We start from the raw sequence: 24,056 nt of genomic DNA, 5'->3' as shown, positions 1-24,056 counted from the left end.
GGGGAGCATGAAAATGAAGACTTTAGGTAAGTGTTCAGCAAGCACCTTGATCTCACCAATGACTTAATAGCTAGTGTTTCTATTTAAGTTTTGCGGAGTGCTTTGCATGTTATGTTATTTGATCCTCCCACAACCCTGGGAATTGGGTGCTGTTTTATCCCCATTATATGGGAGAGGAAATTGAGGTTAAGGGAGCTGAAGTGACTTGCCAAGAATCAGGTAGCTAATGTGTCTGAGGCAGAATGTAAACTCAGGTCTTCCTGACTCCAGGTCCAACAAATCTAACCACTGCACCACCTAGTGGCCTCAGCAGGGACCAATCTTACTCCAATGCATGCCCGAGTTTACCCATTTTTTTTTTTGAGAAGCAATCAGGGTTAAGACTTGCCCAGGGTCACACAGCTAGCTAGTAAGTGTCAAGTATCTGAAGCCAAATTTGAACTCAGGCCCTCCTGACTCTAGGGTCGGTGCTTTCCACTGCACCACCTAGCTGTCCCTGAGTTCACCCATTCTTAATCTGTTACTGTCTTACATGATTCTCCTCATTTTCTTCCTCCTCCTCTTCTGATTTCTTTCTCTCTGATTGTCTCTGTGCCTGTCTTTCCCTCTCCTCCCACCACCTAAGGCCATGGAAAACAACAACAACCACCTCTAAATGGAATTGTCCTTGGAAGAAGTCCTTCCAAGGTCAAAGAAACCAAAGTGTACTGAGAAATGTATGCCTACACATATTACCTAGCTTTACTTGAGCATTTATGATTCTTTACCCTGGCTTCCAGGAGGCCTTGGACAGTAAGGTGACAGTGGTTACCGAAGAATAAGCCTTGATAATGACCAGAATTAGGCAGGGCTTCAGAGATGAAAATCAGGATGCATAGGAAATGATCGCCAAAAATTAGGGTTAGGTGTCTGATGGAGAGGCCCAAGCCCCTCGACCAGAAAAGTGAATTCAAAGAAAAGACAAATGAGCCTGCTAAATGTCTCTGCTCTTTGTTCTAAAGGGTTTGGTACCCAGAATCTAATCTACTAGAGAGGAAAGTTAAGATTCTGTGGTGAAGGGGCAGCTACCTGGTGCAGCAGATAGAGCACTGGCCCTGAAGTCAGGAAGACCTGAGTTCAAATCTGCCCTCAGACCAAATACTTGACACTTGTTAGCTGTGTGACTTTGGGCAAGTCACTTAACCCCAATTGCCTAAAAAAAGGGGAGGGGGAAGATTCTGTGGTGAAGGAGACAGGAAAAAAAGATGGAGTTTGTTTTTTCTGCCCTAGGGCTGTTTCTGGTCCTATGGCTGTTGGAGGTTGTTTTTCCATATTTTCTAAAGCTACTGACTTTTGAAATGATAAAAAAAAAGTTATCTCAGATTATGAGACCATTAGGATTTTTTAGTTGCAAAGATTGCATCTAATGAGTTTTCTCTGCTTTTTTCTTTACATTTATGAAAAACTAGTCCTTTATTGAGTTGGCACTGAAGGAAATTAAGCCTAAAAAACATAATAGCTTTGTTTTCTTATGATATTGATGATTTCTTTTATTCACAAGTCTTAACTTCCTTTTTAAGCTATTTCCTTAAAATAAAGCATGTAGCTTATTTGTAACAAAAATTAAAATTGAAAATTTGAAAATAAATTCACTTAGCAAATTTATTATTGTCTTTATGAGATGCAATCATTTAATGTCAACCGAATTACACGTATTCATTATTTAGACTAATAGAGATTTTATATATCTATATATGTATGCATATCATCAAATGAATCTGTGATCTCATCTATTTAGATGATCTGTCTAATGATGTAGATCACAATCCATACATGTTTGCCTGTTCTGTAAAACTGCTGTCCATATCCTTCCATAAATTTGCCAGAAATGGTCCATCCAATGGGCTGAAAGCCTTCCTTCATTTCTTCTAATATTGTGAGGATAACAATGGACCACTGGGTCTGTCCACCTGTTATTCATTACCCTTGCCTGGTAACCAGCTCATCTTTTTTTTTGTTTGTTTTCTTTTCCTATCATAAATTTCCCTGGTGACATCTTTTATTCCTCTTCTCCTTTGAAGTTGCTCATTGGTTGTATGTTGCAACTTTCTTACACCTTCCTTGCACCTCTCCATTATCCCCTGAGGGATATTCATTTTTACCTCTTTGGAGACTATTTATGATATTCACTATCTCAAAGGTATTTTGTTGTTGTTCAGTTGTTTTTCAGTCATGCCTAACTCTTTGTGATCCCATTGGGGTTTTCTTAGCAAAAATAATAATGGTTTGCCACTTCCTTCTCCAGCTCATTTTACAGATGAGGAAACTGAGGCAAGTGGGTTAAGTGACTTGTCCAGGGTCACATAGCTACTGAGTATCTGAGGCCACATTTAAACTCCTGTCTCCAGGCCTAGTCCTCTATGTACTGTGCCACCTAGCTGTCCTCAAAGCTATACAATAGAATAGAATGTTGTTATTAAAACAATGGACCTTTTTTTTTCAGTAAGAATCTTGGGCTTATTAAAGTAGCTTTGTAATCTCCTGAAGGCAATCCAACCAAGTTTCCTTCTGTTTAATTCTGCCCCATTTGTGCTGTCTGTCCTGTATAGACATACTGATAGACAAGTGCTATAGGTTGTCCATTCGACTGAATTTCATAATCTGAGCAATAGAAAATTTTCATCTACTTGGTCTTTCCTCTTTAGATAGACAAAACTCTTTTGAGATAGTTAAAGATTAGTGATATATGACACAAAAGTATACACATTCCCACTTTCCGCCCCCCCCCAAAACAAAATTTGTTGTGGGGTTTTTTCTCACTATAGCTTAGAAGTGTTGAGAAATTTTACATCTCTAGGAAGCAACCATGCTAACCAACTAACCATTCCTGGACTGAGATGAGCTAGAAGCCAATGTCAACTATTTCCCATCTATGAAGACCAGCCTCCTCTCTGTGGAACCTACCATCTGTTAAAAGAAGGGAATGTAAACTTGAGGATAGGGACTGTTTTTCACTTTGTATCCCCATTCCTTTCCCATAATAAGCACTCAACAAATGCTTGTTGAATTGAACTAATAAATGTCTCCAGGAAAGAAGCACCATCTATGTACGCACAGTGTGACTAAGGCTGCTTTTACCTTTCTCATTCTTACCTCTGTTTCTCCCTCTATGATGTCCCCCTTGCCTGACATTCACCCCTATACTGCTTTTACTTTTCTCATGTTTCTCCCTTGCCTAACATTCTTTCCCACCTCTTTTTTTGCCAATTCAAATCTTACACTTTCTTTAAGGCCTGACTTGAGTCTCACTTCTTCCAAGAAACCTCAAATTAACCCCACCTTGAAGTGGCCATATTTTGAATCCCAACAGTATTTATCTACATTTTCTATCACAGTATGGGGATTTGTATAATTTGGAATTATTTTCAGATGAATGTTTGTACTCCCTAGCTAGAGAATGCATATTCCTTAGCCACAATCATCTTTTATTTCCTCTGAATTACCCAATAGCACTTATATAGGGCCATATTCTAGGAAATATTTAATAAATAACTATTACATTGAATTAAAGCTGGTTTTCCTACTCTTCTCACTTTGACACTAAATTGAAAGATCCCTATGGGTATCACATGGGTACTTATTACCTCCACCTACACAGGTTGCACGCCTTCCCTGTTGAATTTCTTGCCTGATAAATTCGTCCCCTGGTGGCCAACCTTGTAATGATGATCTTCTCTTGACTCTTAGATAGGTTGGTTCTTGGAGGAGACCCACTACATAGTTCCTCAAAGCCTTTCCAGCTTGCCAAGACCCAGGCTTACATCCCACTGATATAACCTTTGAAAAGTTGGAGTCACTAGCTAGATTTTCATATACTTCCCCTTCAAACCTTCCCAGCTCAGTAAATACTTCAAAATGTTACAGATTAAATCTCACCAAATTTCTTATAACATCATATACCAAGATGTTTACCCACAAAGACAAATGAATTAGGAAAATGTAATCACCCATCCCAGAGGGGCCCTCACCTCCATGAAGATTTTTTTGAGTTGCCCTCCACTCGAAGAAGCATGAGCTTATATCTTTGACCCAGACGGGGCTGCAAAACAAGAGGCTGGAGACTTGGTGGTTCACTAGAGAATGAGAACTGGAAAGACTAAGTAGGTGGGGATTTTGCAAGTTCCGTGGCAGTTAGTCAGTTGATGTGACCGTAGCTTGCTCCACAGAAGGTGGTACTAGTTGAAGTGCATTTTTGTACATATTACCCATTTTTACATATGGTAGCACATGGTATTATTGTTAACAGATCTCATACCCCTGAACCTCTACTGTTCTATGGTGGAAGAAGCCTAGTTGAGAAGCCTGGCTGACCCACCATTTTCCCAAAATCATAACATAGAAGGCATTAGAGAGACCAGCTAAATGGTGTTAACAGAGTTGCTGTATTTCAACATAACACCCCATTTTTCTCCTTTACAGATCCTTTAGTCTAGGGAAGACACCAGAAGCAGAAACAGTATGTCTCGGGAATAGAGGAAATTAGGATAATGAAAGTCTGAATTCACCTAACACAGTGACTTTATTCAGCAAATTAGGGAATGGAAGCCTGAGCTACTGAGGAGTTTGATGCTTAAGTAAACTAACTTATCTGTATGTCTGCTAACTATTTACCAAAACTTAAACTCTTGGTAGTTTTGGTAAATGTTAGTGTCTACACATTACTCTTTTTAGCAGAGGAGAAAAGGGATGTCTCTACTTGTGATTTCATTACGGTAGGGAATTCCCTGCATTGAAACTCCACCAATGTAGATCAGCAGTTATTCTGAAACTTTTAAAAGACTTCAAGAGTTGCCTGGAGCCCGACAGGGGAAGTGAATTATCCAGTCCCACACCTGTTTCAGGCAGGTCTTTTTTTTTTAAGGCAATTGGGGTTAAGTGACTTGCCCAGGGTCACACAGCTAGTAAGCATCAAGTGTTTGGTCTAAGGTCAGATTTGAACTCAGGTTCTCCTGACTTCAGGAGATGCTCTATACACTGCGCCACCTAACTGCCCCTCAGGCAAGTCTTGAGCAAGTCTTCTGACTCCCAGGCCAGTATACTATTCCACACTGCCAGTCTTAAATCTTGATATGACAAATATATGTTTGCTGTGTTTCTCCCATAAAGTGTAAGCTTCTTGTTGTAAATCCAAGAATATTTCCTGATGTGTTTTGGGATTCGTTTATCGTTTGAGGAAGTATGTGTCTTATGTATGTTTCTGTTGACTTCTTATCTGTTGTTTTCAATAATAACTAATCATTTTGTGTTAGCTTTTGAAAGTGTAAATAAAGGCCATGTAAAAATATTTTTTTCTTGAAACATGTGATTTCATTGTTTAACATGGTTGCACACATATAACCTATATCAGAATGTTTGCCATCTTGGAGAGGAGAGAGAGGAAGGAGGGAGGGAGAAAAATTTGGAACTAAAAATCTTTTTTGGGGGGCAGCTAGGTGGCACAGTAGATAGAGCTCCAGCCTTGTAGTCAAGAGGGCCTGAGTTCAAATCCAGCCTCAGACACTTGACACTAACTAGCTGTGTGACCCTGGGTAAGTCACTTAACCCCATTGCCTAACCATAAAAAAAAGATAAAAATCTTTTTTATTTTTAATTTATTAGTTTATTTTTAGTTTTCAACATTCACTTCCATAACATTTGAATTTTAAATTTTCTCACCTTCCCTCCCCTCTCCCCAAGATGGCATGCAATCTGATAGAGGCTCTACATATACATTCATATTAAACATATATTCACATTAGTCATTAGAAGCGATGGGAGAAAACACGAGAAAGAAGAAACAAAACAAAAGAAAAAAGAGATCAAAAAGTATGCTTCAATCTTCATTCAGACTCCATAGTTCTTTCTCTGGATGTGGATAGCATTTTCCATCACAAGTCTCTTGGAATTGTCTTAGCTCCTTGCATTGCTGAGAAGAGCCAAGTCTATGAAAGTTAGTCATCACAAGGGGCAGCTAGGTGGCGAAGTGGATAAAGCACTGGCTCTGGTCTTAGGAGGACCTGAGTTTGGGTCTGGCCTCAGATACGTGATACTTACTACCTGTATGACCCTAGGCAAGTCACTTAACTCTGATTGCCTCACCAAAAAAAATTAATCATCGTACAATGTGGCTATTACTGTTTACAACGTTCTGGTTCTGCTCACTTCACTCAGCATCAGTTCACATAAGTCTTTCCAAGTTTTTCTGAAGTCCACCTGTTCATCATTTCTTATAGCACAATAGTATTCCATTACATTCATATACCACAACTTGTTCAGCTACTCCCAGACTGATGGGCATCCCCTTAATTTCCAATTCTTTGCCACTACAAAAAGAGCTGCTATAAATATTTTTGTACATGTGAGTCCTTTTCCCATTTGCATGGTCTATTTGGGACACAGCCCTAAAAGTGCTATTGCTGGGTCAAAGGGTATGCACAGTTTTATAGCCTTTTGAGCACAATTTCAAATTGCTCCCCACAATGGTTGGATCAGTTCACAATTCCAACAATACATTAGTATTCCAATTTTCCAACATCTCCAACAATTATTATTTTCCTGTTTTGTCATGTTGGCCAATCTGATAGGTGTGATGTGGTACCTCAGAGTTGCTTTGACTTGCGTTTCTCTAATCAGTAGTGATTTAGCACTTTTTCATATGATTATAGATAGCTTTTTTTAAAGGTTTTTCTTTATTTTGGGGGGGAGGGAAGCAATTGGGGTTAAGTGACTTGCCCAGGGTCACACAGCTAGTAAGTATCTGAGGCCACATTTGAACTCAGGTTCTCCTGACTCCAGGGCCAGTTCTCTATCCACTGTGCCACCTAGCTGCCCCCTCATCCCCTTTTATTTTTTTTTTTACTAGAGATAGCTTTAATTTTTCATCTGAAAACTTCCTGTTCATACCCTTTGACCATTTATCAATTGGGGAATGACTTGTATTCTTATAAATTTGACTCAGTTCTCTATATATTTTAGAAATGAGGCCTTTGTCAGAAACATTGGCTGTAAAAATTATTTCCCAGCTTTCTGCTTCTCTTCTAATCTTGGTTACATTGGCTTTGTTTGTACAAAAATATTTCAATTTAATGTAATCAAAATCATCTATTTTGTATTTCATAATGTAGAACTCAAAATCTTATAAAAGTCAATGTTGAAAACGGTCTTTATGTGTAATTGGAAAAAATAAAATACTTTTAAAAAAAAAGAAATATGTGATTTCATCAGTACAGGGAACTCCCAGTGAGTTTAGCCCCCAGGCAATTCAAATCAGCAATTATTTTAAAACATAATCTTAGAATTGCCTGAGGCAGTTTATAGGTTCAGCTATGGCCCCAGAGCACCCTCACTATAGCTCTAGTTAACAGTACCTACAGCTTCTATCCCACAGTGTTGTGGTGAGAATCAAATGAGATAAAGCCCTTTGTAAAGTATAAACCTGAAGGCACGATACAATGTCAAAATACCGATCTAATGATTTGATACTACAAAAAAAAAAATCTCTTGGGCTAAAGGCAAAAGCTTCTAACCATTTCCTAAAGATATCTTCCTGTTCCTGTGTATTCTCTCACCACATGGATTTGGCTCTTCCATTTTGACAGTAAGTCCAAAGAACAGAGCTGTCATCAAATTCACATTCTGGGAAATACCTAACTTCTCTGACCAGTAAATGTCTTAAATCCATAAATGCACTGAGAGACTCGCTGATATGAGAACTACCAGAAACAGAGGTCTGGACTTCTAGCTCAGGAGAAAGCACTGTAAGTCCATTCTCCAGTGAGGAGCAGTTAGGGACATCAGTGGCTTACCTTGCCCTTGAGTGTTGGCTTTGCATGTAGGATTGGTTGTAGAGAAGTGCATCCTTGGTGGCCACTACGACCTCTTTATCTTAAACTACAGTTGTTCAATCATTTTTTCGTCTTCAAGACCCCATTTGGTGTTTTCTTAGCAAAGATATTAGAGTGGTTCTCCAACTCATTTTACAGATGAGGAAACTGAGGCAAACTGGGTTAAGCGACTTGCCCAGGGTCAGATAGCTACTAAGTGTCTGAGGCCAGATTTGAACTCAGGAAGATGAGTCTCCCTAACTCCAGGTCTGGTGTTCTACCCATTCGCCACCTAGCTGCCCCAAACTACAGTACTGTATCATAATCCCATAGTAAAGCAGCCTGTCAGTTTGACTTAGGTAAGAAACTTACACACCTAGTTTCACAATTGTTTTATTAATTGAAATATGCAAATTTTAGGTAAGCAGATTTTAGGGGTTTCCTTTTCAGATGCTATTAACAGCTAATACAAAAATTGCTGCCAGTGTGCTTTTTCTTTCCTGACTTTTTGACAGAGGCAAGGTTCAGGACTCCCAGAGGGATGTTCACATACTGAGTGTTCTGGCCATTTCAGAACTCTGGTCCTTAGTCAATACTTGTTAGGTTATTGATTGAGCTGAGATCTGGCAGTTACACTAGGAGTGAAGGTTGTACTCTGTTATTGGTTAAAAAGCCTCCAGTGATACTGATAACATTATATTCAAATTATCCTATAAAATTCTAAACACAGAAGCAGTCAAGAGTTTGAGATTCTGAGTATCAATGAGTTTATCAGCCAGTTTCAGATGTTTATAGAATATAATATAGTTAATCATTCTGCATGAAGTAACTGAATAATTCAGGACTGACAAAGGGAACAAATACTGAATCTCCCAAGATTTGCCTACATGATACATGCATAGAAGGTAAACAAAGTGAAACTTTAAAGAAAAGAAGACTGTTAGCATTTCTATACCTACTCAAATTAAATTTAGCTAAACTAAAGCCAAATCCTATTTAAATGAAATTTCAGGAAAATAAAGGCATATTTAAAATCCTTCCATTTCAGGCCAAATTTCTTGAAGCCTAAGGAAGAAGGAAAAAAAATCAATTATTTCATCAGATAAGCACTTATAAAGCACCTACTATATGCTGGGCACTTTGCTAGGTACTAGGGATATAACTCCAAAGCAGAACTGCCTACTTGTAAGGAGTTTATATATACTGTAATGGGAGAGGATATGTAAATATATATGCATACATAAATACATTTCTATTTATTCACTATATTTGTGGTACATATGTGTACATAATAATAGTACTTCCTTTTTTTTCTTTACCCATTATGATTTCTTCTCTACAATACTTCATTAGAGGATGGAGTTCAATTACTTATACTCAGAAGCTAGGACGCAACCAAGTATAATCAAAGAATTAGTTTGACATCTCCACACTCAAGATCATACGAAGTCTTTTGCTTTAGAGAAATGAACAAAAAAATTTAGCCAAAAAGTTCTAGAAAACCACAGAAAGACAATTGTTCATGAAAATTATTGTTGTTAATATGTCATGAAAAATAACTGATCCAAGTGAAAGTTAAATAAGCAGGATTTTTTATACAATTTTTCTTATAAACAATAAAATATTCATAACATTTTTCAAATTGAAAGGGCCTCTACTGACAATGTACATATATGTGCATATATGTATATGCACCACAAACAAAGGGAATAAATGCAAAAAAATAAAAAGTAATTAAATACATGGTAGGTTGGAAGGGTCAATACTAACAGATGAGGGATCAGGAAAGGCTTCATGGAGAACAAGAATTTTTAACCTTTTTTGTGTCATGGACCCCTTTGGCAGTTTAATGAAGTCTACTGACTCCTTCTCAGAATAAGGTTTTTATTTTATTTTATTTTATTTTTTTAGGCAGTCGAGGTTAAGTGACTTGCCCAGGGTCACACAGCTAGTAAGTGTCAAGTGGTTGGTCTGAGGCCGGATTTGAACTCAGGTCCTCCTGACTCCAGGGCTGGTGCTCTATCCACTGTGTCACCTAGATGCCCCAGAATAAGGTTTTTAAATGCATAAAATAAAATACATAAGATTTCAAAGGAAACTGAAATAGGATGTATCTTTTTTTCCTACCCAAGTTTGAAGACCCTTGTGAAATCTATTCCCCTTTTGGAGAAGATGGTGGTTGAGATGCGTCTTGAAGAGGGACCTCCTCACTGAGCTGGGAGTAAGAAGGGCATGCTTTTCAGGCACATAGCACAGCCAGTGCAAAGGCCAAGAGATGGGAAACGGAGGAAGGGACAGAAAAGAAGGCCAACTTGGCTAGACCAAAGAACATGCAACAGGGAGTAATGTTCAGTGAGGTGGATATTTTAAGAGTTTTAAATGCTGAAAAGAGGTGTTTCTCTTGTATCCTAGAATCAACAGGACACTAATAGAGTCAAGCAGGCAAGTCTCATGGACTACAGAACATGGCTGCCTTCCCGGTCCTAATTCCAGAGTTGTCCAGCCTCAGCTTCTACTTCAAGTTAGTTACCATTTGTAAAAGAGCCAGCTTATCAGAGCTACAGTTAGCATTCAATGATGAGGATAGCCAGCAATTAATTAGCATTTGTAAAGTCCTTAACAAATATTTTCTCATTTGGTCCTCAACCTGGAGAGGTAGGTGCAGTTATTATCTCAACTTACATAGGAGGAAACTGAGGCAATCAAAGGTGAGGCAGGATTTGAACCCAGGTCTTTTGACTCCAGGCCCAGCATAACATCCACTGTGCCACCTAGCTGCCTCACATAAAGTCACTCTCTGGATATTGTGGGTTTTGTTTGTTTGTTTGTTTATTGTTTTTTTTTAGTCAATTGGGGCTAAGTGACTTCCCCAGGGTCACACAACTAGTGTCAAGCGTTTGGTCTGAGGCCCCATCTGAATTCAGGTCCTCCTGACTTTAGGGCTGGTGCTCTACCCACTGTGCCACCTAGCTGCCCCTGGATATTGTGTTTGATGACAAGGTATCATTGGACCGTAACTAGCCTGGGATCCTAATGAGAACTTTAGATATACCAGCAAATGGTATTCCCCATCTCCGTGCCTTTGCACTGGCTGTCCCACACGATTGGCCTGTATGCCCTCCTTTCACTTCACAGAGGCCCTCTGTTCCGTTAAGATCCAACTCACCCACCGTCTTCTCCAAAATGGGTGTTTAACCTGAGGTCTGTGGATAGATTTTAGAAGAGTCCGCGAACGTGTGTGGCAAAAAAAGATACTGAAATGAGAGGGAAAAAAAGCAAACCTCCAAATGTACAACGTGAACAGCTCACCCTTCATTATGGACGTTAGTTGCTTTCTGGGTCTATAAAAGAGAAGAGAAAAAAATCCGTTAAGCTTCAATTTGAAGAAATCAAAGACGACCATCATAGGCAGTACTGGGGGAACTATCGTGGGATTCACTTGCGGTGGGGGTGGAGGATGTGGGAAAAAATGCAGAGGCAGGCTTTTGGTAAGGTTCCCACTAAATCAGACCAAAAAATTCATATACACAGGAATATCAAAGCTCCAGGAGAGACGCAGACCTCTCTGACAGTCTGTGCTGTGAGTGAAATTGTCAAAACTGTGTAGCATTGCCCTTTTTCATTCATTCATTCATTCATTCATTCATGGAAGCCTACATATACATATATATTTATGTATATATTTTATACCATATACTATGTCGCACTAAAAATATGGCAAAACCCTTTCATAATTATCCCCCTAAAAGAGAATAAAGAATAGCTACAGAAGTTGTACTTCAAAGGAAAACAGGCCTATAGCCAAAATAAAAGGCTAACAGCAAATAAGAATTTTAATTTAAATTTAAAATGTAATATGTAACATAGATACTGCATTTTTTTTGCTTGTTTGGTTGGTTTTTTTGGAGGATTAGGTGACTTGCCCAGGGTCACACAGCTAGTGTCTGAGGCTGTATTTGAACTCAGGTCTTTCTGATTCCAGGGCTGGTGCTCTATCCACTGTGACAACTAGCTGCCTCGCTGTTGCATTTCTTAAAGCTTACCATTTGTGAGTGCTGCTGCCCTGTGTTCTCCTGGTTCCCCTCTCCTCCGATGACAGACTCACAAGGCCAATAAATACACTGGGGCATTAGAGCAGCTCAGCCGAGATCACTAACACATACTGAACCCATGTGATGTCACCGTGCAGGGTTTTAATGATCAGATTCTTTGTGCTTGTTAAAGTTTTCTGATATGAACCTATTTCAGAGGCAGCGGGACCCACCTAAAATTGGGGAAGGAAGAACCCATAACTTACCCCATTTAACCACTTTAGGTGCTTCGAGGGTTGAATGGGAAACTTTACAGGCATAGTCATGTTCAGACTTTGGATCGAAAGGAGCAGAGACAAGGCGATGGAAAGTCCAGTCGTTGCTGAAGGACAGGTCGGACATCTCCACTTTTTCAATCTTTTGCCCATTTTTTAACAGGTCAATGCTGATCTGGGGAGGGTGGAATCCTGACACAAAGCAGTTCACGTAGTTATCTTTGTCACTGTCCGGTGGGTGGCGGGAATAAACCTGAACTTTGGGAGAACCTGAGGAACACGAGAAAGAGGAAAATGAAAAATAGATTATTTGACCTGCTATGGTTGAGCTTGAGCCCCAAATAGATAAAAGCTTTGGTCATTCTTCTATCACCCTCACCTCCAGTTTGGGGAGGCATACACTTTCGGGTCTGTTGGATAGGGACAAGCATGTCCTGAAGTCAGCTCTAGCTATTGTGAGAGCTGATAGTTAAATTTTCAGGGTGAGTACTGCCACCTTAGAAATCAGCAAACTATATACATCAGGGCTTGATTTATTGTTTTGCTGATTTCTAGACTTAAGAAAGTAATGGAGAAAGTATGGTTATGCAGATTAAACTTAAGAGCATACTGTGGGGCAGCTAGGTGGTGCGTGATAGTGCCTGCCCTGGAGTCAGACTCATCTACCAGAGTTCAAATCTGGCCTCAGACACTTACTAGCTGTGTCACTCTGGACAAGTCACTTAACCCTGTTTGCCTCAGTTTCCTCATCTGTAAAATGAGCAGCAGAAAATTGCAAACCACTCCAGTATCTTTGCCAAGGAAAACCCCAAATAGGGCTTGGAAGAGTCAGACACGACTGAAATAATCACACAACAAAATCGCATTAAGAGTACTATGTAATCTAAGCACCGTATATAATAATGTTTCCATAGGAAAATATTTTCAGAGTTCCAGGTTGGGACAGTAGGAATACATCACCACTTCCTTCTACTACGAAGAATCAAGAGTCCCCCAAGCTATAAGCCACTGGTAATGGCTACAGTTTGGGTAGAGGCTGAAAGGAACTAGCTAAGAGGGAAAATTGGGGTGGGATAAGGAGATGTGGATCTCATGGAATTAGTTAAAGAGTTGGGGGAGGTGGGGGGTTGTAACTTCCTGCAGTTAGGAGCCCTTAGGACAGGACTTTTAAAAATGAAATAGAGGCAGCTAGGTGGCTCAGTGGATAGAGCACCAGCCACGGAGTCAGGAGGACCTGAGTTCAAATCAGGCCTCAGACCAAACACTTGACGCTTACTAGCTTCTCTTGCTTCCATGTCTTTGCACTGATAGTCCCCATGGTTGGAATAAACTCCCTCCTTATTTTTGCCTCCCAGAATACTTAACTTCCTTCAAGGCTCAACTCTGGTGCCACTCCCTGCAGGAAGCCTTTTCCTGTCTTGCTAATTACTGCTTCCTCTCTCCTCAAATTATCTTGTACTTATTTATGTATAAATGTAATATCACCTCAGTAGAATGTTACTTTAAGGCAGAGTCTTTGTATCCCCTTTGTACCCCTTACACATAGTAGGTGCCTAATAAAGGCTTGTTGAATTAAATAGAATTGAATCATTTCTTATAGTGACCATGGCAGCATAAGTAGACTCTCTCTCATATGAGTGGGATACACATCATAGAAAGACCCAAGAGAATGAAACTGATATTATGAAGTTTGGCTTGATAGAAGGGAAAACTTCATAACAATTAGACCTGTTCAAAAGTAGAATAAGCTCCCTGGGTAGGATGTGAGTTTCCTATCACAGCAGGTCTTCAAGCAGAGACTGGAAAGAGTTTGTCTAGTAGGTCATAGGATGATGAGATTATAGTTTTCAAGCTAGAAGAAACCTTAGACCACTGAGTCCAACCTTCTCATTTTAAAGCTGAGGAAACTAATTTTTCTTTTGGTCCGTGTTTTCTTTCACAATATGACTAATATGGAAATATGGTTTTTTTGGATTGCGCATGTATAACCTATGTCAAAAATTGCTTACCGTCTCAGGGAAGAGGAAAGGTAGGGAGGGAGAGAATTCGGAAGTCAAAATTTTTTTTAAAAATGAATGTTAAAAATTATTTTTACATGTAATTGTGGAAAAATAAATAAAAATAAAAGACTATTGAAAAGAAAAAAGAAAAGATGAGGAAACAGAGAAGTTATGTGACTAACCTGGTCACACAGCTAATAATGGGCATTATTTGAATTCAGGTCTTCCTGACTCCAAGTGCAGAATTCTACCTATTGGTCAGATTGTAGAGAGGAATCCTATTCAGGCATAACTTGTTTTATATTAACTCTGAGATCCCTTCCAATTCTAAGATTCTGATAACTTTAGTTGCACAAGTTTTGTGATTCTCAATGACATATATGAAGAATTCAGTGAAATATGACATAATGATAAAAAAAGCAAAAGTAAGCAGAACATGAACACACTGGAAATATAACCCAAAAAAGCCACAAAATCTAAAAAATAGATGAAGAAACTTCAGAAGGAACACAAAAGCAAACTGGGCATTTTTTTCCTTTTAAAGTCAGTACCCACATTTTGGAATAAAATATAAGTAACAGTTTACAATTTCATATATAATTTTGTATGTGTTTATAAATTTGAATGTTTTTGTTGAGAGGTGCTAAGTTTAAATTTTAAAAAGACAAGAAAAAGAGAAAGAAAGAAAAAGAGAGAAAGAAAGAAAGACTATCTGACCTAGTTAAACAATATAAAGTTTGGGTCCTAAAGTACAAAGTTTTTTTCTAAATGCCAAAGATACTGGTTGGACACAGAAGGGAATTGGCTGGTTTTTTCTAACAGTGACTCTCAAACCAAAATAAGTACATAATTACATTCCAACCAAAATAAAACATTTAAAAAATCATTATTTTTACTGTTTAATTTAAGAATGGCATGAGTTCTTTTTTATTTTTAATTGAACTGAAAATAATTTTCACAGCATGCCTTTTATACGTATTTCACATCTATCTTGATGTAGCACTTTCAGTATATGGCTACATATATTTTTTTCTTTCAAAGAAATCTTATTCTCAGGAAGTCGGCTATATTAGGACTAGTCTAGATAAAGTTTTAAATGTTTACTTTAAAAACTTTCTTTGTTTAAATGAAGAGGAAAAAAAAATAGTTCACCAACGTACAAATTTATTTCCCAACTTTAAAAAGTTCTACACTATTTCTATTTTTCTATAACTCTTTTTCTTCCTTTTTGAGAAGAGTAATGAGTAGGAGAGATCTGGACCTAGGATTTAATAGATCCAAGGACTTCCCAGTATGGAAAACTCCTCCACAGATCCAGCAAAGGCAACTCTGAAACCAACGTACCTCTCTATCCAATAACTCTGGGCCTCTCACTGACTTCTACTAAGATACTGATATCTGTTGGGAGCCTTTTCCATTGGCTCATTTCCTCCCACTAACAAAAAAAGGAGGAGGCTTCAGGAGCTGTTCCATAAAAGACAAGTTTAGTTTTTAATTTCCCCCAGACCGAATGGGGTTTAGAAAACTTGAAAAACAACTACAGTCCTAGTAAACACCCACCGAATGGGGGGGTGGCTAAACAAATTGTGGTAAATGAATGTAATAGAATATTACTGTGCTCAAAGAAATGACGGATATGATAAATATAGACAGAGAAGCTTGGAAAGATATGAACTGATGCAAAGTGATGTAGAGCCAAGAAAACAATAAACACAACTACAGCAATCTAATGAAAGAAAAGAACAAAGACAAAACAATTGAAAATGAAACCCCAGAGTTCAGCAGAAGGCAGTAAAGCCCAGCCAAGCCCCATTTCTAAGTTCACAAGTAAAATATCACCAATCACCTTAATTGCTGCTAAGCTACAAATATCCCTCGTTGTTTATTCCACAACATATCCGTACAAGCATTTCCAAGCCCATGGTTGCAAAACTTCCCTCAGGTTTCTATATGCTTTACCATGAAGCTGGCTCAGTATGGTGGATGAGCTGGAGAAATAAGCATGAGCTTTTCAAAAGCAGTCAACCAACATACTTTCTCCTTCTAGGTCTATGGGTGAACTTGAGTGAACTTGACCAATGGTGAACCTCCACTGAAAGAAGCTTAGGAAATAAAAGACAGCTAAGTTTAACTAAGGATTAGAGGATGCTACTATCTGATTTCTGGAGGGCAGGAGGTAGGCCAACACTAGCCACAAGTGAAATCTTGCTCTTAGCCAAAAGGCAGAGAGAGAAATAAGCTCCTTCTTTTCATGATAAACTTCCACACCTATAAATCTAAATTTTTGCCTGCACTTCTTCACCATCTTAACCCATTTCCAAGATCCAGCTCAGATGCCATATCCTCCAGGAAGTTTTTATTCTCATTTTATTTTTATTTTTTAAAATCTCAGAGGCAATTTGGAGCCTTTGGAGTTTACTGAGCAGGAAGGAAGGGGAGGGGTGTCACATGATCAGACTTTAAGAAAATCCCTTTAAGGGTGTGGTGAGGATGGATTTCAATGGGGAGAAGCTGAAGGCAGGGAAACAAATTAGGAGGTTATTGAAGCCTTCAAATGAGAAGTGAGAAGTGCCTAAATTAGGGTAGTGGCTATGTGGGTGGAGAGGAGGAGATATTCTAGAGATTTTGTGGAGATAGAAGTGATAAAAATTTGACAACTGATTTAATACATAGGCTGGGTGAGAATGAGGAGTTGAGGATGACAGCAAGATGGCAAACATAGGTGACTGGAAGGATAGTGGTAATAGAGTAATTTGAAAGAGGACTACATTATGGAGAGATGACAAATGCATAGCGTTTGACGTGCTGAGTTTGAGATGTCTGAGGGACATCCAAATGGAAATACCCAGCAGGCAGTTGTTGATGAGGGACTGGAGCTCCCGATAGAGACTAGGGCTGGATGGTCTAGGAATCATGTGTAGTAAGATGGTAATCAAAACCAATGGGAGTTGAGGGTCACACCAAATGAGAAAGTGTAAACAGAAAAAAAGGACCAAGGCTGGCGGTACACCCACAGTTAGTGATCCTGACATGAGCAATGACAAGTAGGAAGAACCTTCTTCTCTAACAGTAAGAGAAATCCAGAAAGGAGAAAGTATCCAGGAGGTCAGCAATGTCGAATGCTGCAGAGAGGCCAGTGAGAATGAGGATTAAGAAGAGGCAGTAAAATTTGGTAATTAGGAGATTAGTCATTTTGGAGAGAGCAGGTCGGCAACCAGATTTTAGGAAATTAAAAAGGAGATATTGAGATTGAGATTGAGATTAGATACATGAGATGAGATGACATGAGATGAAATGAGATGAAGTGGAGTTTTCTAAGTGAAGCTTTTCCTATGAATTTGGTTGAGAAATAGAGGAGAGGGAGAGGACAATAGTGAGGATGGAAGGATCTGAGTAGGGTTTGGGGTTTTGTTTGTTTGTTTGTTTTATAGAGTGGGAAAACACTTGAATGTGTTTGTAGGCAACAGGTAAGGAATTAGGAGATAAAGATTGAATATAGGCTGATAATGGGAACAATCTGCTGAAGAGGGGAGGAGATGGCATCAGGGGGCGGGGCTTGGGCGAAGACGGTATATATACATACATACATACATACATACACGGGATTTACACACACACACACAAACAATCCCCCCACGAGATAGTTTAGATCTGAAGGTGGGGAAGGTTAGGAGCTGCCCTGGACTTCAGGAGGATGCAGAGACCGAGATCGAGATCCTATCTTGAAGCAGAAGGTTAAATTCTGGTGAGTTCCATTTACAAAGTGGTGTTTCCATCAAACCTCAGGGCCACCCATCTCTCCCTTGTTCTCACTCCCCAACTCCCCCACCCCCTTGGCCGTGCGATTGCCACTCTTCTACACTTTCACTTTTTTGCCTGCCAGTGCTCAGAGACGCAAAGTAGGAGGGAGACACCGACCTGCCTTACTCGGGGATTAGAGACAACGGAAGCCTCCCCTAGTCACAAAGCCGGAAAAGTTAAAGGAAAGCATCCAGTGAACCAACCTTTCCTAGGCTGACTTGGATCCTGAAACCCCAACTCCCCATTGCCCCTTTCCAGCCTTTCCTTTCCCCCTCACCCTCCGAACCTTTTCCCACACCCTCGCCCACATCCGAAGTGGCTCCCAGCTAGTTCTAAGCATGTACTGCCAGGAAGGGAAGGAAGCCAACAGCTCTGGCTCCCGGCACAGCACATCCTAAAGGGTCCAGCTCTCCTGGACCCCAATCTGCAAGACCTCTTCTATCCTGGGAGGAGGGATGGGGCGGAGTGGGGTGGGAAGATAAGCTAAATCCAGGCGAGTTCCAGGCTGAGGGACCCATTCTGGGGTTAAGTTGGGGACAAGAAAAAAAGAGAACCAGATTGGCACTTACTTGTGATAGCATCCAAGTAGGGAAGGAAGCACAATTGCCCCAGGAGGGCAAGAAGGAAGATGCGAGCCATCGTCGGAAGACAGTCCCTGCACTCCCTTGCAACTCCTCTAGCAAAATGAGCGAGAGTTCTCCTTAGGCTTTTTATATAGTGCCTGGCTTTGCCAATAAACAGAGAGAATGACAGCAGCGCGTCACTGGTCTCCGGGCAAAAAGCTCTGCTCTAGGTTAGAAAAGGGTTTTTCCAATACTTTCATTTTCGTTTGCTTAGAAACTACCAAGCCTCATGTGATGCTTCTGGGAAGCTAGATTGGGCTGGACTTTTTTTTTGTAAATTATTGCATTGTTGAAAATATTGTCCCTTCACACGGTTAGACACAATTCCCCCTCCAAATCGCTGCCAAAGGTCTCTGAAGTTTGTCAATTTGATCACTAGGGCAGAATTTGGGGTGTGATTTCTCTGTAGGCTTTAACAAGGATTCTTAACCTTTTTGGTGTCCTGGGCTCCATTGGCAGTCTGGGGAAGCCTATGGACCTCTTCTCTTCTCTTTTTCTCTTTCTTAAAATTGCATAAAATACGTAGGATTGTAAAGGAAGCTAATTACATTGAAATACAGTTGTCAAAATATGGGTTGGTTTTTTTTTTCAACCTAGTTCAGGGACCCAAGGTCAAGAACCCCAGCTCTATACATTATTCCCACTGCAAAAAAGAAAAAAATTTAAAGGACTCCCTGCCTCAATCTTAGCTGAAGATGACCATCCAGATTTAGCTTCAGATGGACTTCAGGTGGAATAATGGGCCTGTGATGTGACAGGAACTGTATTTGGTGACGGAAGACTCGGATTTGAATCCCCTGTGCCACTTACCACCACTACTACTACTACCACCACCACCACTACTACTACTACTACTACCACTACTACCATCACTACCATCACCACCACCACCTTTACCACTACCACTTTTCATAGCTAGCATATTAGTACTCTAATATTTTCAAAGTGCCTTACATATGACATTATTTGACCCTCCACGAGGTAGGGCTATGACTATCTCTATTTTTCAGATGACTAAAGTTAAGGGACTTGACTAAGTTTCTACGGCTACTAAGTGTGAGTGAGGATTTGAACTCGGGTCTTTTTACATACATGATCTTGGACAAGTTCCTTCACATCTCTAGGTTCCTGTTTTCTCATTGTAAACTAAGGGTATTGGGTCAGTCTCCTAAACTTCCTTTCATCTCTCACAAACATCCCATGATTTTCTACAATAAAGATTTCTTCTTCCTCAAAATCCCCCAAGAAGAGGACAACCCAGGTTAAACAGCCATTTGGACAAAAGGAGAAATTAAATGAGGAGTTCGGGAAACAAATAATCAACCCAAAAAGAGAATACTATTGTAGCAATGGCAGAGAAATTTGTTAGTGACCATAATGATAATTTCATTCTCCAAAAAGTGAAAGAAATAACAAGAAGTTGACTGCTGAAGTAGAAATCTCAGAGTTCAGAAAAAAGACGGGCAGGATCCAGTGACTTAGTACTTTGTGGGGGAAGTAGGCCCAAGAGGGATGGTAAACTTTCAATAATTAAATTCTAAACGCATAAGTAGAAATTGTTCTGATAAGAGGAAAAATGGGGAACTGCCTAAAGAAGTCATTAACAACTTTGGATTATAGATATTTAAACATGACATAATAAGCAAGGGAAAATAACTGAGATGGTCTTTTTAAAAAAATTATTTTATTTTTCCCCCAATTACATATAAAAACAATTTTAACATTCCTTTTTTTCAAATTTTTAGTTCCAAATTCTCACCTCCCTTCCTCCTCTGCCCCCCCCACTGAGAAGGCAGGCAATTTAACCTAGGTTATACACGTGTGTAGTCATGCAAAGCACATTTCCATTTAAGTCAGGTAGCATAGTCTTCTAAGAATTCTTCTAAGAATGCTAAATTAAGAATAGGTTGGTGATGAATGCCACAAGCAACAAAAAGAACTTTTTAAAAAAGCCATATTGGGGACAAGAAAAGAATCAAAGAAGAAATAGGACTGAAGCTCATCATGGATGAGAATGATGATAACAGTGAAAGGGAAGAAGTACTAGGTGCTTTTGTTTGTTTTATTTTCTAAGGAGAATGGCCTTTGACCTGAGAAACACAGAACAAAAATGGTTAGCAAAGGGGTAGAAACCCAAGACAAGGTAACTGATGACACAATGTAAGTCACCAGACTCCCAAGAACTACCTGTTAGGGGACTGAAAAACAACTGGCAGATGTTATTATTGAGCTCCTATCCATGATCTTGGAAAGATCTTAAAGAATTGGAGAAGTTCTTCAGGACTGTACAAAGGCAAATGTCCCAATTTTCAAAAGAGAAAGTAGAGCCTACAAATTAGCAAACTTTACTTCTATTCCACACAAAATTCTAAAATACATTAATAAAAGAGGACAGTTTGTGAGGACTTAGGGAAGGGGAAATAACTAAAAGCCAGCCAGATTTCCTCATGGAAGGTCTTCAAGCGGAAGCTAGCCGTCCACTGGTCGGGAATGTTATAGAAGGGATTCTTAATCAACTGTAGGTTGGACTAGATGGCTTCTGAGCTCTTGTGTAACACTGAAGTTCTGATTTTCTGATTATCACTGTTGTGAAGACCGGAGTTAAAGCATACAGGAAAGATAAACCAAAATCATTTTGTTGTTGAATCATGTCCAACTCTTCATGACCTCATTTGGGGTTTTCTCAGCAAAGATATTGGAATGGTTTGCCATTTCCTTTTCTAGCTCATTTTCCAGATGAGGAACTAAGGCAAAGAGGGTGAAGTGACTTGCCAAGGATCACATAGCTAGTAAGTGTCTGAGGCCAGATACAGCATTATTTTTGGCAAGTAAGGCCCTCGCTATTATGTCATGGAAAAAAATATATATGCTTAAATGTAGTGGAAATAGTTCCATACAATGGTTTAGGAAACCTGGGTTTTGGTCCATAGAGTAGTTGGAGACAGAATAAGAGTCCTAGCTTTTATAATTAATTAGCTATGTGACTGAATAGGTCATGTAACCTCTACTGTCCTTATCTATAAGGAATGACTTTGACTATCTGACCTCTAAGATCCCTTCTAGTTCTTTTTATGGTTTTATAGTTCAGACTTTGTTCTCTTTAGAAATTTATGCATCACAGAAGACACATAAGAAGCAATCATACACAAACATAATGAAATGTTTAGACCAACTCCAGAAAAAAGGTTTTATAATTTGTTTTCGTTTTTAACTCATACTTTGATTTCCAGTCATGTAGTAGGTAAGTGGCTATGGTAAAGAGATGACATGAAAATGGTTTAAGACATTACATATGGTTATTATTTTATCAGGTTAAAAATAGAAGGAGGGCAAAAAGATTAGGAAGAAAGGGAAAAGAAACCAAAGTGAGAAAACAGCATGAGAAAGATTAATGCGCAATTGAGGTTGACTGTAGTTCAGTGGAGCCCAACCAATTTTTTTCCAGAGAAGGCCATTCCAACTCACAGAGAAAACAGGAAGTTTGGGAAAAAAGTACAATGACTTCAGAGGGCTTTTGTGGGAACCTAAGGTATACGTACTCGGACATTTTTTGGTAATAGCCATGTCACAGCTGCAAGTTTTGAGGGAGGTGACTTGGACTGGTAAATTCTGAAGGCTAAAAAGGTCAAGTGTCACGGGATGGAAAGCATGGGGATAACTAGGTGCCTAATGTGATAGATGTGACAAAATGGACCCAGATCACTCATTTAATAGAAAGTTCCTTGATAATCTACCACTTGGTAACTTTTTGCTGCAACTGCCTAAGAGAATAGGGAAAGGTTCCCTTCCAAATACCCTGAGACTATGGTAGTTCCCTCTTTAGAAAGAGATAACAAACCCTTCTAAGTGCCTACTGTGCATTGTGCTATACTCTGGAGATATAAAAACAAAAATATAACAGTCTTTGCCCTCAAAAAGCTTTTTTTTTTTCCTGGGGGTGGAGGAGAGGGAGAATGACCCAAAGGAATTGTGGTGGGATGGGCAGTACTTAGGATCAGAATAGACCTCAAGTCACAAGTTGCTGCTTCCCACTTTGGAGCTTCTAGCTTCCTAGTGCCTGGACTAGTTATGGAGCCTGGTTATGGAACATTTAGTGGCACAGACATCATGAGTCTTCTTCCGGCCTACCTCCCACTCCATGCCTTCCCATTTCTTTCCAATGCTCCCCAACTTTTCATCAGTCTTATGAGTAACATCAGCATATCATGACAATGTCATAAGGAGACAATCTATGATGACTTCCAAGTCCTTTTCACCCATTTGTTTGTGGATGAATTCATATTTGTAGTCAACAGGACCCAAGCAGGAACAGTCTTGTCAATTCCTCTTAGTAATATCAAGTTCCAATTCGACCCTCACCATTTCTCTTACAAAATCTTGAGCACAAGCCCACTATAATATAGCATATGTCCATACCACAAAGGAGTAACAGGTCACCCTTCCATAACTTAGATAGCTTAAATTGTGACACACTAGCTCCTAGACAACCCAGAATAAAGGAAAGTGTCAGTGGTCCTTGAGGCAAGAAAAACCTAGGTTTGAATCCTGCTTCTGAAATACAAGTTATATAATCATGATCCATTCATTTAGCTTTCCTGAGTTTTCATTTTCTCACCTATAAAATGGGAGTAACAATACCTGAAGTACTTACCTGACAAGGGTTGCTAGGTGACAAAGTAGATAGATTGCCAGGTCTGAAGTCAGGAAGACTCATCTTCCTGAGTTCAAATGTGACTTCAGACACTTACTAGCTGTGTGACCCTGGGCAAGTCACTTAATCCTGTTTACCTCCATCCCTCATCTGTAAAATGACCTGGAGAAGGAAATGGCAAATCATTCCAATATCTTTGCCAAGAAAACCCCAAATAGGATCACAAAGAGTTGGACATAACTGAACAACTTACCTGATGAGGGTGTTGTGAGGATCAATGAGATGATGTACATAAAGTGCTTTGTGAACATTAAAGCTATATGTATGTGATTTTTTATTACTAGGTTCAGGCCACATTTTCTTTATAAAATAGAGCTACCCTAACGTAGGGATGTTTCAGAAAGGAGTAAGAAGGAGAAAGCTCTTCAAGTCTCATGCGGTATAATTAAATAACATTCATAAGTATACCAAGATCATCATATTACTGTTATGAGTTAACAATTCTGACTCCTTTAATGCATTCCAGTGACTCTCATAATGACTAATAATTAGCTTAATCTAGGCAAGTGAGAGCACCTGCAGTTTCACTTTCTGTATTCTTAGCACAGTACTTTGCACCTAGCAGACATTTAATAAATACTTAGGATCAGAGATTTAGACCCAGAAGGGACCTTAGAAGTTACAGTCCAACCACCTCATTTTACAGATAAGCTATCAGAGTGAAGTGACTTGCTCAGGGTTATACAGCAAATACAAGTTAGAGACAGCACTCAAACCCAGGTCTTCCTACCCCATGCTACTTTGTTGAATGAATGAACATACATTAATACAGAA

General features: G+C 39.4%; 3 protein-coding genes across 8 annotated transcripts in view; 1 reads left to right on the top strand and 2 right to left on the bottom strand.

Annotated features, from left to right (window-relative positions):
- TRIM69 (tripartite motif containing 69) overlaps nucleotides 1–8,117 on the bottom strand; it is a 44,869-nt gene extending 36,752 nt beyond the window's left edge. For all 3 annotated transcript variants that reach the window (XM_021009349.2, XM_078151385.1, XM_021009350.2), the window contains exon 1: nucleotides 4,008–8,117. Coding sequence is in view for 1 of the 3 variants with exons in the window: in XM_021009350.2 (XP_020865009.1) it covers nucleotides 4,008–4,013 (6 nt within the window). In the remaining 2 variants the exon portion in view is untranslated. The remainder of the gene's footprint in view (nucleotides 1–4,007) is intronic.
- A 101-nt stretch (nucleotides 8,118–8,218) lies between these two features.
- Nucleotides 8,219–18,650, bottom strand: B2M (beta-2-microglobulin). Of its 2 annotated transcripts, none has more exons than XM_021009225.2 (4): nucleotides 18,518–18,650; nucleotides 12,139–12,417; nucleotides 11,123–11,182; nucleotides 8,219–8,906 (listed from the first exon to the last, which is right to left on the bottom strand). In XM_021009225.2, the coding sequence occupies exons 1-3, from the start codon at nucleotides 18,585–18,587 to the stop codon at nucleotides 11,166–11,168; spliced, it is 366 nt and encodes a 121-aa protein (XP_020864884.1). In that variant the 5' UTR covers nucleotides 18,588–18,650; the 3' UTR covers nucleotides 8,219–8,906; nucleotides 11,123–11,165. The 2 variants fall into 2 exon arrangements, with proteins under 2 accessions (XP_020864884.1, XP_020864883.1); XM_021009224.2 differs by having other exon boundaries at nucleotides 11,151–11,182; nucleotides 18,518–18,649.
- Nucleotides 17,663–24,056, top strand: part of PATL2 (PAT1 homolog 2) — a 19,388-nt gene continuing 12,994 nt past the window's right edge. For all 3 annotated transcript variants that reach the window (XM_078151383.1, XM_078151384.1, XM_021009221.2), the window contains exon 1: nucleotides 17,663–17,892. The gene's annotated coding sequence lies outside the window, so the exon portion shown is untranslated. The remainder of the gene's footprint in view (nucleotides 17,893–24,056) is intronic.

This window comes from Phascolarctos cinereus, unplaced genomic scaffold (assembly GCF_003287225.1).
Source record: "Phascolarctos cinereus isolate Bilbo 61053 unplaced genomic scaffold, phaCin_HiC Scaffold_3;HRSCAF=262, whole genome shotgun sequence".
Classification (NCBI taxonomy): domain Eukaryota; kingdom Metazoa; phylum Chordata; class Mammalia; order Diprotodontia; family Phascolarctidae; genus Phascolarctos; species Phascolarctos cinereus.
This window is presented reverse-complemented; position numbering and strand designations above follow the sequence as displayed.

What these genes read in the sequence shown, in the direction of transcription:
- B2M (XM_021009225.2), bottom strand. Translation starts at nt 18,587, where the DNA reads ATGGCTCGCATCTTCCTTCTTGCCCTCCTGGGGCAATTGTGCTTCCTT. An exon ending in CTACTTGGATGCTATCACAA is followed by an intron (nt 12,418 to 18,517) that starts GTAAGTGCCAAT and finishes CGTGTTCCTCAG; the next exon opens with GTTCTCCCAAAGTTCAGGTT.